Source organism: Sminthopsis crassicaudata, chromosome 3 (genome assembly GCF_048593235.1).
Source record: "Sminthopsis crassicaudata isolate SCR6 chromosome 3, ASM4859323v1, whole genome shotgun sequence".
Lineage (NCBI taxonomy): Eukaryota > Metazoa > Chordata > Mammalia > Dasyuromorphia > Dasyuridae > Sminthopsis > Sminthopsis crassicaudata.
In genome coordinates this window covers 478,641,739-478,657,679 of record NC_133619.1, presented here as the reverse complement: position 1 = coordinate 478,657,679, position 15,941 = coordinate 478,641,739, and the positions used below count along the sequence as shown (strand labels likewise).

Below are 15,941 nucleotides of genomic sequence, written 5' to 3'. Positions count from 1 at the left end.
ATATATATATATATATATATATATATACACACACACACACACACACACACATATATATTCTCTATATGAAAATCATATATATTAAGCAATTTAGGGAAGTTTTAGTAAGATATTTTATTATACAAATATCTAAAGTATGCAGAGTTAAATGAAGAAATTATGCTTTGGGTAATCAGCCACATTAAATATTATTGCAAGTTAATAAGCCCCAAGTTCGCTGAAGTTAAATGAGTGGATGGGTGGGGGAAGGAAGCATCTAAAACACATCAGAAAACATTAGGCAAGCAAGAATGTTAACAAGAATGAAAAATACAACTGGGTTGCCAAAGTGCTGAGTTTAGACCTGGAAAATATCATCTTTCAATTTCTGTTATTTTTTGTTAGTATTATGGCAATTTCTAGGTATTGTTTTGTTCCCTGAAGGCAGAGATGGCATGTTTATCAGATTTTCAGGGGCAGTATATTGAATGACAAAAATAGAGATTCAAAAATGTTATGACATACTAAAATAAAATGCAATTTAGACATAAGAACTAAACCTGAGATTTTACTGGTTTATAGAGAATTCCCAGGCAAGAAGATTCCTTTTGTTTATAGTATTTTAGATCTCTTCCATGGAACGCCAAAGCACTTGATGTTATTGGGAATTTGTGTTTGACTCACAAAACCTCTTCATACATTGGATTTATTTCCCTTTGTAAAGTCCCTTTAATTCTGAACCAACATGGGTAGACTAGCTGAGCTGTAGGGAGTTCCTGTAGCTTTTGCATCATAATGGAAATGGCACAGTACCTGGGGAGTTGAAAAGCTTTGAGTCACAGGAGGAGCCCAGTGAATTGTTGGCACAGCATTCAACTAGGAGTCCTTTGAACTGCTCACTCAGATTCAGGGTGCTGCTCGATGTCCACTGTCCAAACACTTTCCTATTAGCTCTCTTATTCCAAATCCCTTCCGTGATTTCTGTGCAACTGAAAAGAAATGGTACCCACAGGAAATTAGGCCATTGCTATGGGTGTCAGGGGCAATGCATCATTAGATTTCAGTTCAGAATCTCTGCAAAACAATACCTAGAAATTGCTCCCTGGAAATTATCTATCTCAAGAAAAACAAGCCATGACATCTGCTCTCTTATTCAGTGTTATAATGAATCATAATTCTAGGGGATAGATGATAAAACAAGTTTCCCTCTTTCCAATTAAAAAGGTGGGTGACTATAGGTGTGGAATGTTGCCTATCTTATTAGGTACTATAAAAAACAGTTTTGCTCAATTGTTCTTGTTCTTTATAAGGGAGGGTTCTACTGATGAGTAAAGGGAGGGATGCATAGGAGAAGGCTTATGGTGCAAATAAAAGACATCAATAAGACTTTGGGAGGAAAATACAAATTAATAAATCATAGCCTCTACAATATCAATTGATTCCTCCTTTAGTGTCTTAATCCTTTAAAAGCTTTATGTTAAAAAAAAAAAAAAAAAAAAAAAGAGAGAGAGAGAGAGAGAATAGCAGAAGGAAGATTGTGTTGTAGCTTTGATTCTAGCAGGGTAAGCTTTAACTTTGTTTCACATAAACTTCCACTGAAATTAAAGTACATAAAGATTAAATGTCTTTCCCAAGGTCACACAGTAAAAAGTGGTAAAAATCACATATCCAAAAGGCCTTACCTTTGATATAGTGCTCTTTTGACTATACTTTACTGACCTCTTTCTCTTTCTTTTTTTTTTTTTTGAATAATTGAAATTGTTTTGGTTACATTTTAAGTACCAAGCTGTCTCCCTCCTTCCTTCCCCACCCTGCACAAAGAATGAAATTTTTAAAAAGTTTACATAACAAGATAGGGGAGAAATTTAATAAAATTCACTAACTTATATTTCAAAGTACCTTAATATTATGAAGTAGTTTTTCAGCATTATCTTTTCACTATTATTTTTATTTTCTATGTGTATATATTATTTTTTCACACATATATATATACATACACACACACGTGTGTGTTGTAAAACTATACTATGTTTCTATTTATCAGTTCTTTCTTTGGAAGTGGATAGCATCTTCCCTCATAGGTTCTTTATAGTTGATTTGAGCATTTGTAATACTTAGAATAACTCAGTCATTCACAGTTATTTTTGAAACAATATTGTTGACATATACAATATTCTCTTGGTTATGCTCATTTCACTCTTTATTATTTCATGCAAGTCTTTCCATGTTTTTCTAAAATCAACCAGCTCATCATTTCTTAGAGGGCAGTATTATTCCATCACAATCATATACCACAGCTTGTTTAGCCAATCCCCAATTAGCCAATCTCTAGACCACCTGCTTTTAAAGCTAACAACAGAATGTAAGTTCTTGAGGTTGGACCTGTTTAACTTGTCTTTGGATTCCTAGCCCCTAGTCCCGTGCCTAGTACATGTATGTAGGTTCTTAATAAATGCTTTTGATCATTTGATTATTGATCACATGAACAATGTAGATTGCACTTGCAAACAGTTCTGCCATAAGGAGAAAATATCTTCATTTACTTGTCTTTGCACTTCTTCCAGGTCCAAGATGGTGAAGGGTAGCCATCAGAGTAACAAGAAGTCTGATTTATTGTTATATCCATTTTTACTTGAGGTTTCCCTGTAAAAGACAATGAACATGAAAAAAAAAAGTCTGTATAATATTATACATCTAGATTGGGTTCTAAAAGACATAAGGGTACAGGTGATCTTGGGAGACACAGCTGCCTTCTCCAGAAGGGAAGGGCACTTGAATATTCTGCCATTACTCCTGGGAAGCTTGGACTTCCTCTGCCTCCCTCTCCCACTCCTGAGTCATAGCAAGCCTTTTGCTTTACACTGCTTTGTTCTGCTGGGAGCTGCTGTGAAAATCTTTGTTTCAATTTCTCAAATCAGTTTCAGGAGTTATATGAGCTTCAAAAGGTACACGCTTCAGTATTCTTTTCTTTTCAAAGTAATGGGAACAAATAGCAACATGAAGACTGTACTGAAACAGTTTCACCTTTAATCAACACCAGTCCTGGACTATTAGGGACACTATAATGAGTTGTCATATTCAGAAAGCACATGGAATGAATCTTTTAAAGAGTTTACGTGACAAAATAGGGGAGAAATTTAATAAAATTCACTAACATATTTTTCAAAGCACATTGGTATTTCAAAATAGTTTTTTTAGCATTATCTTTTCACCGTTATTTTTGTTTTTTAAATTACCAAGTATTAATGTGTTTAAATTTTCTGCATTTTCAACTTACTTTTTACATAAAGTGTAAATGTTTTTGTGAACTGAGCATCCCCATTTTCTGCATGGAAGGTATATATTCCTGGCTGGTGCTTATGGTCACAAAACTCGGATGTGCTGCTAGAAAAAAGAAGCATAGACAAGGTTAGTGAGATATATAAAATGCTGAAGAAAAAATGATAGACGATTATAGTGTGTAGGCTATATCTAATTCAGGCCAGTCTTAAGCTATAGGAGCAACATTAGAATGAAACGAGATACTTATAGCCCATCCAAAAGTTAACAACTTAGTCATATTCTTTAAAGGTCATTTTTTTTTGGGGGGGGGGGCGGGGAGACACAGCATAAAGAAATGAGAAGTAGTTCTGATAGTATCTATGTGGGTTTTAACTTTTTGTTTCACAGAAACTTCCATTGAAACCAAGGCTTCTCCCAAGGTCACATAGCAAAGTAGCTAATTCTCCTAACACAGTAAGTATACGTCTGGGTCTTCAGTGGGAAACTTCACGGCTTGACGTTTTCCCTCATAGCTACTGGGGCAGTAACAGAAATTTCTTGAATATGCCAAGGAAATCTTAAGAACTAAAATGCCTCTGCTCATCTCTCATGGGAACTCAGAATTGTGGGAATGACTCCAAGAGATTTAAGGATTATATAAACTCCATGAGGAATCTGCTTCTAGCTCAGCCCTATTTCCAATGGAGAGATTTCTTAGGGGAATAGAATGGCTTATGCTCTTTCTTCTCTGATTCTTGGCTGTTCCTTTGAGATTAAAATGCAGCCTAACCACAAAGAAATTCAGAATCTGTAGTGTTGTAATATCATAGGAGCATAAGAGTGGGGGTTAATTAAGTCAATCAAATAATCCCACTTTAATTTTTTTTTTAAGAAGTAATAAGCTACCCTAACTAGGTATCTAACCACATCACAATCACTCAAAAAATAGGTTTCAGGCTAAGCATGAAAAAAGCTCTCAATTACCTCATGTTGCATAAGGGGTTGAGGAGACTGGGTAACACCCTGTGTAGCATGATCAGAGAGATTGGGAACTAGTTCAGAACTCAAGAAATTTAAGCAAGTGGAAAGGAGAGAGAGTCTTAGGTAAATCTTTGAGAAATGATAGGGAAGGAGAGAAGTACTTCAAACTTAATTGCCAATTCCCACCTCCCTTCCTTTAGTTGAGAAGGACCTTATGAACTTCAGAGAGGACTTCCCCTGGGTGTACTAGCAGCATCCCAAGATCCACTGATGGTAGTGTCTGCATTGGGAGCCAGAGATGGAGACAAAATGAAGATTCATAGCTTTACAAAAAGCCCAGCAGTAAACTTACACCACAAATATGGGATAGTTCATGAGTAATACTCCACCAATGGGAGAAAAAGGTTTCTAGCAACCAGAAGTTGTTACTCTTTAACTACATGTGCTCCTTAAATCTAAACCCACTTTTCTCTAGATTACATATGTATTTGTGGCACAAAGTATCTTAGACTTTTGGGAAGGCAAACAGTTTTTTTTTTGTTTGTTTGTTTGGTTTGGTTTTTTAATCAATTGTTTCTTCCATACCATCTTAGTAAATACCTCTTTCTAAAATTGTCTGGCTGACCAATAGATATCAATCAGCAATGATAATGAAGGACACCAGTGGAGAGTTTTGAGCCAATAGTATTAAAGAAGGATACCACCATTCCTCAGTGGTACTCCTCGAACCCTGATGAGGTAGAGGCACCCATCCTTACTCTGAGAAACCTGATTCATCAGAGTGAGTGTAAATGATAAAGACCCTCTGAGTCCTACTTGTGACTTTGATGAATAGCTCTTCAGCATTTCTACAAAGGTAAAAATAAAAATGCTTACTAAGAAAATAAAATAAGGCCAATTAGAGGGTGCAATGAATAGTGCTGGGCCTAGTCAGGAAGATTTGTTCTGAGTTCAAATCTAACTAGCTGTGTGACTCTGAGCATATCACTTAACTCTGCTTTAGTTTCCTCATTTGTAAAATGAACTGGAGAAGGAAATGGGAATCTACTCCAGTATTTCTTTTTTTTTTTTTTCCTGAGGCTGGGGTTAAGTGACTTGCCCAGGGTCACACAGCTAGGAAGTGTTAAGGGTCTGAGATCATATTTGAACTCAGGTCCTCCTGAATTCAGGGCTGGAGCTCTATCCACTGCGCCACCTAGCTGCCCCCACTCCAGTATTTCTAAAGAAAATTCCAAATGGGGCAGCTAGATGGCACAGTGCATACAGCACTGGATCTGAAGTCAGAAGGACCTGAGTTCAAATATGGCCTCAGAGACTTACCACTTATTAGCTGTGTGACCTTAGGCAAATCACTTACCCCTATTGCCTTGCAAAAAGAAAGAAAGAAAACTCCAAGTGGGATCATGAAGAGTTGAACACGATTGAAAATGACTGAATATCCAAAAAAAATTAAATAAATAAATCAAACAATAAAAAGAACAGCTATAAAACATTTTCCAAGCTCAAAGAAATCAAACACAAAAATGGATTTCTATTACTACAATATTTGTGAAACATGGCTTAATAGATAAGGGACCAGCCTCAATATTAGGATACTAACTATAACCCTGAGCCTAAGTATGAGGTGTGGGCTTATTTTTTTTTTTTTTAATTTTTGGAGGCAATTGATCCTTGCCCAGGGTCACCCAGTTTGTAAATGTCTGAGGTTGGATTTGAACTCAGGTCCTTTTGAGCCCTTGCTCTATCTATTATGCCACCTAGCTGCCCCTTCAGTCAATTCTTTAAGACTATCAGTTACAGAATAGTTATAGATTTGCACTGTTAGAAGGTGCTTTCTTTCTAAAGTTACATTAGTAAAATCACACACAAACACAAAAATCTCTATCTACTCATCTACCTATTTGTCTGTCTATCTGTCTGTCTGTCTATCTATCTATCTATCTATCATCTATTCATCCATCTACCTAGCTATCCATTCATCTATCTATCTATCTATCTATCTATCTATCTATCTATCTATCTGGCATTATTAGCCTTCATGCTTTGATATTAAGCAGCAACAAATTTATGATCCACACACCAGGTTTCCTTATGCTAGGCAGATTAAGGACACAATTATTTAAGTATATAAGTGGTAGTGATTATACCAAATTTAGAGACTTCCGGAAGTCATTAGGTTGGCTAAACTGAAATCTTAAAAAAAACCAATTTTCATAGCAGCTCAGGTCTTCCAAATGTTTGTAGACCAAATATTAGTCATTTGGGTGGGGGAGTTGGTAAAGAGGGATATCAAAGTCTTAGTCTTTGATTGTCTTGATTGGGGAAAAAATAAAATTACCCTAATGTTTTACACAGATCCTTAGGAGGTCATACTTCCTCATTGCTATGCTGTAGCACAGATTGGGACAAGACCTTCTTCCAAAGGTCTTTTGCTTTGGCTATAACTCCAAAAATCAATTACTAGTTTGGATTTTCCTTTCAGGAATTTGGGCTATGTTGCTGGGGCCAAATTTACCACAATTCTCTTCCATGCCATTATAAAGTACCTTATTCTCTTGCCCCACCCTTTTCTTTGCAAGGGAGTTCAGTCTGGATAGTGTTTACACAATATTAAAACTACTATCCCAGCCTTAGGAGTGTGCAGTATGACATGTAATTCTGCATCAAGGAAACTTTTCCTCCTCTTTTCCCTGCTTAGAAAAATGATCTAACAAACCTTTGTACATAGTGAAATCACACAGGACACTTTACTGTTCTGTTCCCTCTCAACCCCCAAACAATCCTTCTACCTTTTATCATGACTGAGCATAGCACAAAATGACTCTTGGCTTCCCAAACCTCCCTGGGATTTTCAAGGGGACTAACCAATTAGATTTTTGGTATTTTCAAAGCTTCAATTTTCCCCTGGGTTCTTTCCTAAAACTGGCCATCTGGCAGTAAGCATGAGATCAAGAAATTCGAGTTGAAGGTGAAAGAATATCTTTGTGACTAAGAAAATGTATTCTTGTTCCAGCTAAGAAAGGGTTTTATCCTTTCTATGATCAAAACACAGGTCATTTTCACTTTCCCTTTGGTGACTTAGAGAATTGCTGAGAAAGGTTGGGAGTGTTTTGGATGGCTCACAAGGTAATTTTAGCATAAAACAATGAATAACTTATTCAAAGAGCAAGGAATTATCAAAGTCCCATCAGAATTGAGAGAATAATAGAGAAGGCAATGAGGAAGCTGAGACCTTCGGAAATAGGAGAACTAAGAGCTAACAAGTTTGTAGGCAGTTTTACACAGAACCAAAAGACATATGATCAGGAAGCCAGGGAGTGATTCTATCTCTATCAGCCTCCTGATTCAGAGAGGCTAATTGAATGTAGTTGGCTCAGGTCTGTCTTGAGCTGTTTAAGTTTCTCTTCTGGATTAGACAGAGCTAATAAGGTGTGGATGATATTTTCTTCTGACTTCATGTTATATTTTGCTCAACAGATGCAAACATTCTTTACTCCATTCTTGAGGAAGAAATTTGCAGAACTTCAATTGAAAATTGGTTAGCCAAATATGTCATGCATCATGAAAAATACCATACTTAATTCTTAATGGTCAAAGAGGTGGGGATGTGTGTCTGTTGTTCTTTGCTCCCACCTCAGAAAAGCTCTGGGTTTGGAAATCCCAAACCTCTTGGTTTCATCATTTGATGAATCAATCATTTATGTTGAAGAGCCACTTTAGGAATTCTTTATCAATTGTGACATAATAAAATAGAGTCAGAAAGTCACATGGAAGGGTAAAAGTGGTCTCTTAAATTTTGATGAATGGAATTCCACTTAAGTTTATATTCTGTACCAGTACAAAAACATGCTATTCTGAAAATTGAGGTCATTTTCAAGATAAAGTTTTAGATCTGGCTTGTCTTTCAAGGCTTAATGCACATTATTCCCCTTCACATACTCTTATGTTCTACCTGAACTGGCCTACTGACTATTCCCTAACTTGGCATTCTATCTCCTGCCTCCAAGCCTTTTTTAGAATATAATTTTTTTTTGCATTAAAATTAAGTAGTGATATTGGACTATAGTTCTCTTTCTCTAATCTCTGTTTTAAGCATTAAATATACTTATCTCATAAAAAGAATTTGGTAAAGTGGCTTTATATCATCTACATTTCTCAATATATTCCACTTCTCTTCCCCTCACATGAACACCTTGTAGTGAACTTATGGGAGAACATGCATAAAAGGTACTTAAGAAGGTCAGGTATAGATAGGCATAATCTGCATCATTAGGAAAAAAAACATCCAAATCCTTACAAATCATATTAGAAAATTCCATATGGGTTTTGTTACAAAAAAAAAAAAAGCAAAAAAGAGGACATCAGTAATTACTAACCCATAAGCCTATTTTTTTTTTTTATTAAATCTTTCTGAGATGAATTACATACATAGCAAGGGTAACCTTGATAATAATATGAAAAGGGAACCAGCAGATTTTCACAAGTAATTTTCTATAGTAGACTATATTTTCACAGTGATAAAAATGAAAAGGGCAGGGAATATAAGATCTCAATGTATTTAATGATTATTATTAAAAAAAATTTTTTTTAACTCATTTGAGCAAAATAAAGCCTTAAAGGCTCTCCTCTTGGGCATATCTTAAGACCATATGAGATTCCTTAACAAATGCAATAAGAGAAAACTTTATCTAGTGGTTTTCTGATTACCAATGTTAAATGACATAAAATAAGGAAACAAATTCAACAAAGGTGTTTGTCACTATCATGGAGGTTGAACAAGTCAAATAGAAAGAAGATTCTTTATCATTAGGGAGATCCTCCAGATGTTCTCCTCTGCAGATGATATTAGGTTAATTATATCAAGCCCCTGACAATAAAGAGCCTATTTAGTGATATTCCAACAACTGTGCAAGGGTTGGTACTATCATTATCCCATTTTAAAGATAAGGAAAATGAAGTAAAGAAAGATTAGGTCACTTGCCTAGGGTCACCCAACTAAGTATCTGAGGCAGAATTTGAACTCTAGACTTCCTGACTTCAAATCTTTCTCCTATGCCAACTAGTGGTTTGTATATGTATCTGGACAGGCATTGCAGCTGAACAATGTATTTGTGTCCAGAATTGAATAAGAGGAAGAGTTAGACAGATTAAATTAGGAAACCAATCAGTCTCAAGGAGTCACCTAAAATGAAAACCAAGCTTTTTTGGTATCAATATTCTCCTGGTGATAGACCATCACAATCAATAAAGAATTAAAATTAAGAGTAACATACAAGAGGAAGAATAAAGAGACATGTAATGGCCATAGATACACCATAGTACATTACTTGACAATCCAGACATGATTTGACACATAAGAAGTAGCATAAACAATGCTCAAATGAATCCCTGATGTAATGTTTTCAGCTACAATAGCTACAAAAACAGCTACATTACGATCCTTGCCTATCCTAAGTGACTTTTGTCCATATTATCCACTAAGTTCACCATAATGTTTGCCTACAATGTGTTCATAACCTCCTTTGATTTAGCCTGACATACTAGTGTAGAACATTCATTACCATCCCTCATTCTCATCATGTGACTAGCCCATATTCTTTTTCTATCACATATTTCCTTGATGACACTCTTTCTCCAGCTATTTGTTGTTCCTTATTTGTAACATGTTGCAGGCTATTCAGACTTATTATGTGCCTCTCCATTGTTCCCTGAGTAGTACTCACTTTTCAGTTTTCAGAAATTATAATGCTCCATGACACATAGAAATGATAGAATATTAGAATTAAAAAGATGGACTTCTGGTCAGGGAAAAGTTTTAAGTCATTAAAAGAGATATGCAATTTTCTAAAGAAAATACAGCCTTGCTTAATACCCTTTTTCTGTTTAATACTGAGCCCAACTCATTGACTATTTGCAATGACTACTGTAGATACAGATTCTAAAGGAATCTAAAGGATGAGTCCTATACAGTGTCCAGATGGACTGTATGTCATAATGACACCAGACATTTTCATCCATTTGGTTTTTCCTCTTATAAATTATGAAAGTAAACTTTTTGGACAGTTATGGATCTCATCCAGGAGATTCTATAATATACTGGAACTTGATGCAAACTCTATAAAATCATTTATAGGTAAGATCATTTGGAAGATTCATCATTTTCATGAGGAATCCCTATGTGCTGGATCTCTTGCCTGATATTAGCAAATTCTTTGATATTTCTTTCTGTTGAGCTTCAATTGATGTGAAAGATCAAGAAGGGCATCAAGGAAAGTTATCTGTGGTATTCCATCTTTTAAGGACTCGTGCAATTCTAATATATGCATGAGAGATATCTTGTTGGAAGAAAGTCTTTAAGATGGCACTTTCCTCATCAAATCAAAAATTTTTACTTGGCCCCAGAAATATATAACAAGAAAACATACAATATGTGAATTGTAGTGAGAGTGAAGGATGGCTAGCCTAAGTGTGTCACTTGATGGATTATATGTCAGATAGATGTTGAAAAATTGATGTTTATGAAGCATTTAGAGGTAGAAATTGTTAAAGACCATGCCTAAGTGAAGGGGTAGGTCAATTCTCTAAAAGCCTCCACAATTGTGAATCAACACTTGAAGGAGTTGCAAAACAGCCTTTACTAAAACAGATGTTCCTTGTGAATTGGGAATGAAATAAATTGGAGGTAAAGGGGAAGAGGCGAGAGGTCAGAGAATGCAACTACCTCTCAGTCTCCTTGTATTATCATCATCATCATCCTCTCACATGAAGAGATCCATTCTACAGGTCTGAGTTAGATCTCCAGCAGCCACTGGCAGGTGGCTCCTGTCTCACAATAAATGACAAAAAATCTCTCAAATTAAAAAGATATGAATTACACTCTGAACTGTTGGAAGAAGTACCCACACTGACAAGGTCACGATATTGACATAATGTGGTATTAAGCATACTTTAGTAAAACTATGTCCATTTCTAGTATCCACAATTTAAGAAGGACATGGTTCAACATTTTAAAATAAAAGCTGTTAGAAAAGTCTGAAGAAGCAAAAACAATGGGGAAACAATATATTTTTAACATAGTAGATAGTGACCAGAGAAAAGGATTTAATTCATAATAATTTTACAAAGAAATTATGTAGACTTTTTGGTTCAAATACTTGGAAAAGAATTAGCATTACAAAAAAAATTAAGTAAACTTTCTTTTCTAACCTAAAAAGACATTTGTGGTCTTCTCATGCCTTGCCCTCACGTTCCAGTTTCAAAGCCTTTACCTAAATTGTTCCTCATGTTTAAACCAACCTTCCTCTTCTAGCTTAGTGTTATGAGTATATTGTTTCCCCTTGTCTTATATAGTGACTCTCAGCCTTACTCAATTTTTTGCAATATGCAGAAAATGTCTCATTTTTTATAAGCAATAGTGTAAATGTATAACTGAGAATATTATAAAAAATGGGTTGGGAAAGCCTAAAGTTTCAATCAGAAAGGACAGAAACAAGCTGAGAAAAAGATCTATAGGGCTAAAGAGGTGTGGTCTAGTGGCTCAGCCCTTGGGAGAGGAAGGCTAAAATACTATTCTACTTGAACCTAGACAAGGAGATTAGGAATCCAGACAGAAAAAAACTCAAATGCTTGCTTGGTGTTCAGGAGAGCTAAAAGATAACTAACTCTGGTTTAAATGTAGAAATAATATGGAGACAAGAAGGGAAAGTAGACTTCTCAAGATGCCAGAGAACAAAGACCTGAGCAGGTGCCAGGTAACAGAAAGAAAGCAACAAAAAGTTTGGAAACTGGACAAATGGTTCCAAAGTCAGGAGAATTCCTAACCTAAATGAGACTATGGAACCTTCAGACTTTGTTTATATGTACACAGTTTATAGCTTGAAATGCCACACAGTATAAGTTACTTTCTATACTCTAAGTGAATGGCTGGGTAGGATATAGCTGATCATACACCAGTGAAGGGATACAGAAAAGAAAAGGCATGAGGACTGAGATCAGCTGCTGCTGTGGATGGCACCAGAATTACAAGAGTTTACGATGAAGGAATCTCTTGTTGGGCCTCTAGTATTTCATCACCCCTATCATAATACATCTCCTTCCTTCTTCAACTAGTAGTTCAATGCTTACCTCTTCCAGAAAACCTTTCTGTATTAACTCATAAAAATTTTCTCTGACCCGCTTCTATTCCCTAATACACCTTTAAAATAATTCTGTAATCACTTATCATTCATTACATGCTTTTACCCTCATCAATTCTTGAAGTTCTGTGATCACCAGAAAGATTGTGCCCTTAATTTACAGATTTTTAACCCATCAGCACTCAATTGATATGTTTGTCAGCTTTAAGGGATTAAAGTAATTTAGGTATCAATGTACAAAGGAAACAGTATTGGCTTTAAATTCATAAGAATTGGGTTCAAATCCTACTTTTGATGTTTATTACCTAAATGATCAAGTGCCATAGTGGATAGAGTACCAGGCCTAGCATCAGGAAGACTCATATTCCTGAGTTCAAATATGACCTCAAACACTTACTATGTGACTTGGCTATGCCACTTAACCCTGTTCTTTCCTCATCTATAAAATGAGCTGGAAAAGGAAATGGAAAAACATTCCAATATCTTTGCCAAGAAAACACCAAATGGGGTCATGAAAAATTGAACATGATTTAAAAAAATGACTGAACCTATATGACTTCTTAGGCAAGTGACTTTAGAATCTTGGACCTTTGTTTTCTCATCTATAAAAGGAAATGATCAAACTAGATGGCCTCTGAACTCTCTTCCAGATCTAGATCTGCAATGTCTTTGAAATGAATATCATTCAAGGAACAGTAAAATTTGAGGGCTAATCAATGCTCAAATTATATTGGTTGAGAAATGATTAAATTGTAACATTATTCTAAATTATTTTGAGTCATGAATCAGAGATGAACTTAACTAATTTTTGGGTTCCTGATGAAATGTGCAGACCTTGATTTTATAAACTAGCAGAATCCAAATCTTTGAAACACCATTCATCCCACATTGAATCAACAAACATTTATTTGATTAGAAAGAGAATATTAGGAATTCTGGAACATTACAATTTAGTCAAGTGTAAGTAGAGTGATTTTTCAAAGGAAGTTCAGGCTCAATTAACTTCAGTGTGGTATTTTGAGGAAATAATTGGTAAAACCAGAGAAGTGAATCTATGAAGGTAAGAAAGCTGTAGGAAACTTGGGAATAGTTAAATAGTAATGGGATATTTAACTATCATAATACTAATGGAAATTTTAAAGATGATTTATTACTGAGTTCAATCAGATTAGAAAGGCATACAATGAGTAATGGAGAAACAAAGCCTCTGATAACAGAACTAATAACATGCCAGAATCAAGATTTTTGCATATCACCAGAACCTTAGGAAGCCATAATGAAATTATATCTCTATGACTTACTCTCTAGTAACACTGAATATCATCTGGCTGAAGAGGCTTCCCTCTTTTGCCTATGTTGAGCACCATACAAAGTTAGGAGCGAATTCTTAAATTCTAGAAATTAGGAAATCTTCTACTGTTTAAAATTTCCTCTGACTTTTAAAGTTTAAAAGAGCCTTAGAGATCATGTAATTCAACTCCTTACTAGCAAATTGGCCTAGAGAAATGACTTGTCCAAAAATCACACCAGTCTAGACTGCATTCCCTCCATAGGAAATCCTGATTTTCCTTTAAAATTTAGTTCAAGCAATACCTTTTATGTGAAATCCTTTTTAATCCCAATTTTCCCAATATTAGTTCTCTCTGTCCTGAAATACTTTATATTTATTTAGCATACATTTATATATTTACACATTTTCTCTCCAGATAGAATATAATCTCCTTGAGGGAAGAGACTTTCTATCTTTGTATCTCTAGCACCTATCACAGAGCCTAGCACTTAATAAGGAAACACTTAATAAATGTCTGTTGATTGACTGATATAAGTAGAAACAAGCCTCAGATTCAAGTCTCTTGACTCACATTCCTCTAAGTCACATTGTCTTCCTTTTCTGGGTTGCATGAGAAATAGAGCTTGAGAATAGTATTTTTAATATTACTTCTGGTGAAGATTCTTTGTATAGTTCTTGATTACATTTCAGGGAAGATGAAGAGGGAAGTTACTATAGCATGAAGATCAGCTGCCTATTGCTTGTGGTTATAAATACCATACCTAAATAGAGATCCCTTCCTCAAGACATGATATATTACTCTGTTGCTCTGGACAACTATTATGGTAATTTTCAAATTTTACTTCATAATTTTAACTGAAAACAGGAGAACTACAAAACATTTGGAATGATGATGTTGCTACACTAATTTCATGTGATTTTCTTTTTCCCAAACAAGGAAAAAAAGCAAGCTATCCAGAGCATGTTAAAAGAAAATCAAGGTTGGACACAATATAAGGTATTTAAGAAGCAGGAGAAGATAGAGAGATAGTGATAGCTTTGAAAAATGTCATGACATCCCTTACATTTTACATGTTTAGGAAACTAAATTTCTGAGAGATAAATAGTGACAAATCAAAAATATTAAAATTTTATATCCTCTTGCTATGAGTGAAAAAATACTTTAATTGATGAAAATGACATTTTATTATAGAATTATTTCAAGTAGTTCTCTACCACTATCAGCCCACATGAAGGTAAGCATGATGGATGATGAAGGATCATAGATCCCAGACCTATCTAGAACATCTAGCCTAGCCCTTTCATTTACAGAAAAGGTCAGGGGAGGTAAAGTGATACATCATGTTTGTAGAAAAAGTCAGCCCTTGGTCTTCTACACAGGGATCACCTGATCTGATCCATGTTCAAAGAAAAGAAGAGATAGTGTTCCCATTGTGTTCTATATGCACACATACACACAGAGAGGCCAATCAACTCAACCTGTCATAAAAAGGGTTGCTAACCTATGATCCATGTACCAAAGAGAGTCTTTTCACCAGTTATTACTACTATACCTGCTGCTAACAAGAGCTATGATTCTTACTCTGTGGAATCAGCCATCTAATACTTCTCCCTTGCAAGAAACAATAATCGTCCCCTAGGCAATAAGAGGGAGACATTTTAAAAAAATCTTTTAGAAATCCTCTTTTCAATTGATGTCTTTTGTATTCTCATTTCTGAAAACATCCCTCCTTTTATTGTAAGATTTAAAAACAGAGATGAAAAAGCAAAACAGTTAAGCAAAAGCAAACCAACATTGCACATGTCTAATGGCATATGTGATATTCTATACCCTTATTTCCTCCGATCTATAATGCGGAGAAGAAGGTCACATAACTTTCAAAGGAAGGACTCCTTTCTTCTGCTTTAGAAAACAATGCTTATGGTCAGGGTGTAATTCCCATTTGAATTGTTAGCATCACGGGGCTCACTTAGCACATACTTCATGCCTTGCAGTCTTGCAAACAAACTTTTGTCACAGAGAGCCCAAAGGAGAGACACTGGAAAGATTAATGTAAATCTATCACCACTATGATCAAAATTACCCAAGAAGCATACTTTATGAAAAATGAGTCAGCATCACTTCTATAAATGAAAGAAAGCATGTCCAACATTTTAAACAAAACGAGTTTCAAAGGGCTCAAGTCCACCCTAGATCTGTACTGACATGTCATTTGCACAAAAGTAAAAGCATAAACATTACTGTTATTCAACATGTCACCTTATACCACAAAAACCATAGCTAGGCATTTATA

General features: G+C 35.3%; 1 protein-coding gene across 2 annotated transcripts in view; it reads right to left on the bottom strand.

Moving 5' to 3' along the window:
* The window catches only part of FLT3 (fms related receptor tyrosine kinase 3), a 74,556-nt gene that overhangs the window by 22,371 nt on the left and 36,244 nt on the right, over positions 1-15,941 (bottom strand). Inside the window, exons 10-12 of one of the 2 annotated variants that reach the window (XM_074303579.1) lie at positions 3,257-3,363; positions 2,523-2,622; positions 793-968 (exon numbers count right to left, since the gene is read on the bottom strand). In XM_074303579.1, the coding sequence (XP_074159680.1) occupies positions 793-968; positions 2,523-2,622; positions 3,257-3,363 (383 nt within the window). The remainder of the gene's footprint in view (positions 1-792; positions 969-2,522; positions 2,623-3,256; positions 3,364-15,941) is intronic. The other variant, XM_074303580.1, reaches the window with a different exon arrangement.